Genomic DNA, 3,466 nt, shown 5'->3' on the forward strand with positions numbered 1-3,466 from the left:
TAGTATTTTATAATACAAAATGTAAATACAAAAATGACAAATGTTTTTGGTTTGAAAAACAAAAGTATAGACATGAAATAAATATGTTTTTTAGATAATTTTAGAATGAATTTATATCATTTTAAAACAAAAAAGACATGAAAATAAATTCTATCTATCTCAATTATCTCCTTTTTATTTGTTTCGAGACAATAATTAAACATTTAATATAAAGAATCATTTCAATAAAAAATACAACGTAATAAATAATATAAGGAAAAGTTTTGAAATTGAATTACAATAGAACACTGACATCTTTCGTATGAATGTAATTTGTTGAAATGATTAATAGAGAGATTTGTCACTTTAAATGAAAAAAAGTTTCCTTAGCAAGTAGCTGTATTTTTTTAAAATAAAAATAAAGGTTATCGCACTTTGTTTTAAAAGAAAATAGTTTTCTTTAATTTTAAAGTGTCAACTTTTTTTTTTTTTGTTTTTGCATCTTAATCAAATATTATTTTTGGGCTACAGTAGTTAAAAGCAATAGTGTTTTAAAAACACAACGATAGCAAACGTACATTAAGGCTAAAAAAATACCAATTTGGATGTTAATTAATGAATTGATGATACTCTATAATCAATTTCAATTTCAATGACAATTAAGATTGTTAAAAATGCCTTTTTGATACAATATAAAAAATATAATATAAACTCGAATCATAAATTTGAATTATAAAATCATAAGTAATTTTTAAATTAATTACATATTGACAATTACAGTCAAAAAATTAAAGTATATTAAAATATAAAAAAATAAATTAACAATATTATAATCTATAAATAATCTAAATAAAATAAAATAAATAAATAATATGAATCAATGAATTGATGATATAGAAAAATAAAATGTCTCAAACAAAACTTTCCAACACAAAAGAATCATTGAATGATAGAAAATGCATATAAACCTGGTGATTGTTAAATTAATTCAGATTAACATAAAAGAAAAACGAACATAAAAGAGAACGAAGTTAAAATTCTTTTTAATCTATTTATTTTAAAGTGTTTAAGTTAATCTAAATACAAATAGATTATATATAAATTAAATTGAAAATATTATTCTACCCTTAATAAATAAAGTAAAAATAGATGTATTATTTAACAGTGATAACTTGGTTGTTTCCATCACAATAAATCCTAATGAATCCCTGTTGGGTTGAAAGCTAATGAGCCTAAACTAATAATTAACTAACATAAATTCAATAATGAAATAAACCCTTAAACAATGTCTAATGTGCTAGAAAAATCTAAATTAAAAATAATTATTCAAAAATAAATAAATAGAATAACAAAAAAAAAATTCATGTTAAAATAATCTGAATTTTCAATTCTTGCATATTCTTAGCAAATTTGAGTCCTGATTTTAAATATGTCGTTCTCTCTCATTTGGATGAATTACCAGGTTTGTGATATATGGTTAGAAAACTTTCAATGTTTAGTTTTCACCGAACTTTAATAGCAATAAAATTCTATTGATAGCTCCAAATATATTTTAAATAATACACGAAGATCTAGTTTGATATATTTAACAAGATTCAATGAATTACTAGGTTTGTGATATATAGTTAGAAAACTTTCAATGTTTAGTTTCTAATCGAACTTTAATGGCAGTAAAATTCTATTGATAACTCCAAATATACCTTAAATAATACATAAAACTCTAGTTTGATATATTTAACAAGATTCATCTACTGAATTTAACCATCTAAAAGAACACTAATGCTTTTGAAACCACGCGGTTAATGAATCCCAGCATCCAACATGTTTTTCAAGTCAATGCAAGTCAATTTCGGGGGTCTTGCAATTGTGTATAAATGGGTGCTAGTGCTTCAAATATAGGAGGCCAGGGGGTGGATGTTTTTGAATCAAGTCAACTGGAAACCTCAGCCAACTCAAAGAAAGAGTCTGGTACATATCTTAGACTTGCTGCTCTTGATTAATTGGCTTATGAATTATTGGTTTTTTCTTTTCTTCTTATGTTAAACGTTAAAAGATATATATTTAGCTGTGGTTGTTATTTGAATTAACTGCCAATCAACGTGCATCATCTCTCAGCTTTGCAAACAGAGAATAAAAGCGACGATGAAAACGAGACGTAGGATTAATAGCATGAGACGGATTTCAGCTGAAATGGTTGAGATCAGCAAAGGACAGAACCAGATAAGAGAGAGACAGAAAGAAGTAAGAAATTTTTTTAAAGAAATAAGAAAGGAGACAGAGAAACTAAAAAGGGTTACTGATCTAATCTCCGAGCAGAGTGCTGCAAATCAACTCAGGCTTGATCTCATGTTTCAAATCGTGAAAGCAAGAGCGGACAATGACTCTGCAAAAGATGCTCATCTTACCCAAACCTTGCGGTTTGTTGCTCCAAACTCTTACTTTTGTTTTTCCAGTTTATATGTAATCAAAAGACATTATGGCTTCAGCACACTAAAGCCAGAGCGCCAGTTATTTGCTACTGTTGTTCACAACTTATTGTTAGACTTGTGCGCTCGCTTAGTTAATTAGCATGCAATTTTTTTAAGAGTTGGATATGCATTAATGAGTTTTTTAAAAATAATTATGTGTAGGCTGGAAAATTATTTTATATTAAATTTAAATTTAAATTTAAAATAGATTAACAAAAAAAACAAACTCAAACCCAAGACTCAGACATCAAACCGAACCTGAGCTGAGCTCATAATATTTTGCTAAAACGCGTTTATGTCTATTCTACCTCTGGCAATCTTATTTATTTTCTATGTATTGTGTGATTGCTAACTACATTTTCTCTGTCTTTAATCTCTTACATTTGCAGTGAACTGATGGTCAAAACGAGTATTGGAGAGAAAGCAAGCTTTTGATCCATGGGAAGGGATCAAGCACGAACAAAGTATAATTAAAGTCTTTGTTGTGGAGTTAGAAAGTAAATAATATTTGTTCTGCAACTTGGAATTGCAATATTGCCTTAGGAAGATGTATTTATTGCCTTTGAAAGAATTCAAAGGTTTGTAATCTTCCCTTTTAGAAAGTAATTTTTTTAAAAAATAAATTTTAAAAAAGTGAATTTTAGGAATTATTTTCTGATATTTGATAATATAATAATCAAAATAATAGAAAAAAATCTAAAAAATTAAAAAAAATAAAAGATTTTGTTTGTTAGAAAATAATTTTTTTTAAAAATAAATTTAAAAAAAATAAATTTTAGGAATTATTTTTTGATATTTGATAATATAATGAAAAATAAACTGAAAAATATTTTCCAGTGTTTTATTATATCATAAAAAATAGATTGAAAAATAACTTATTAATATTTTATTTTTCTCCAATTTATTAAAATAGTAAGGAATAGATCTTATAAAATAAAAAATTAAATGAAAATGAAATAAAAAAAAAAAATTTCATAAATTATCTCAAATAAAATAAATAATAATCAAAATAATAGAAA

General features: G+C 25.0%; 1 protein-coding gene across 2 annotated transcripts; it reads left to right on the forward strand.

The window, feature by feature from the left end:
* The first annotated feature begins 1,869 nt into the window (after nucleotides 1-1,869).
* Nucleotides 1,870-3,004, forward strand: LOC105124148 (uncharacterized). Of its 2 annotated transcripts, none has more exons than XM_011024033.1 (3): nucleotides 1,870-1,947; nucleotides 2,095-2,396; nucleotides 2,837-3,004. In XM_011024033.1, the coding sequence occupies exons 1-3, from the start codon at nucleotides 1,894-1,896 to the stop codon at nucleotides 2,880-2,882; spliced, it is 402 nt and encodes a 133-aa protein (XP_011022335.1). In that variant the 5' UTR covers nucleotides 1,870-1,893; the 3' UTR covers nucleotides 2,883-3,004. The 2 variants fall into 2 exon arrangements, with proteins under 2 accessions (XP_011022335.1, XP_011022336.1); XM_011024034.1 differs by having other exon boundaries at nucleotides 2,107-2,396.
* The last annotated feature ends 462 nt before the right edge of the window (nucleotides 3,005-3,466 follow it).

This window comes from Populus euphratica, unplaced genomic scaffold (genome assembly GCF_000495115.2).
Source record: "Populus euphratica unplaced genomic scaffold, PopEup_1.0 scaffold4.1, whole genome shotgun sequence".
NCBI classification, from domain to species: Eukaryota; Viridiplantae; Streptophyta; class Magnoliopsida; order Malpighiales; family Salicaceae; genus Populus; species Populus euphratica.